We start from the raw sequence: 273 nt of genomic DNA on the forward strand, positions 1-273 counted from the left end.
TGTCGCAGCCGTACTCCCCGCACGTCCCCGGAGGCTCTGAAACACGGACGGGGGTCCGCAGGGCACCGATGCCACCCCAGCGCCCGCCCGCCCTCCCACCCCAGGCCCTGCACTGTGGCACCCGCTCCCCGGATCCCCCAGGGTCTGCACCCTGCCCTGGGAGCATCCCTACCCCTGCCAGGGACGGGGACGGCGCCGGGGGGATGTTGCAGGGAGAGGTGACAAGGAGCAACGTGCCCTGCCAGGAAAGCCCGGGGGTCCTGGGTGTTGGCG

At 72.9% G+C, this 273-nt stretch overlaps 1 protein-coding gene across 1 annotated transcript in view; it reads right to left on the minus strand.

Moving 5' to 3' along the window:
- The window catches only part of VWCE (von Willebrand factor C and EGF domains), a 9,197-nt gene that overhangs the window by 5,733 nt on the left and 3,191 nt on the right, over positions 1 to 273 (minus strand). The window contains exon 4 of the mRNA XM_019471010.1: positions 15 to 36. Within this exon, the coding sequence (XP_019326555.1) occupies positions 15 to 36 (22 nt within the window). The remainder of the gene's footprint in view (positions 1 to 14; positions 37 to 273) is intronic.

Source organism: Aptenodytes forsteri, unplaced genomic scaffold, assembly GCF_000699145.1.
Source record: "Aptenodytes forsteri isolate BGI_AS27 unplaced genomic scaffold, ASM69914v1 Scaffold506, whole genome shotgun sequence".
NCBI classification, from domain to species: Eukaryota; Metazoa; Chordata; class Aves; order Sphenisciformes; family Spheniscidae; genus Aptenodytes; species Aptenodytes forsteri.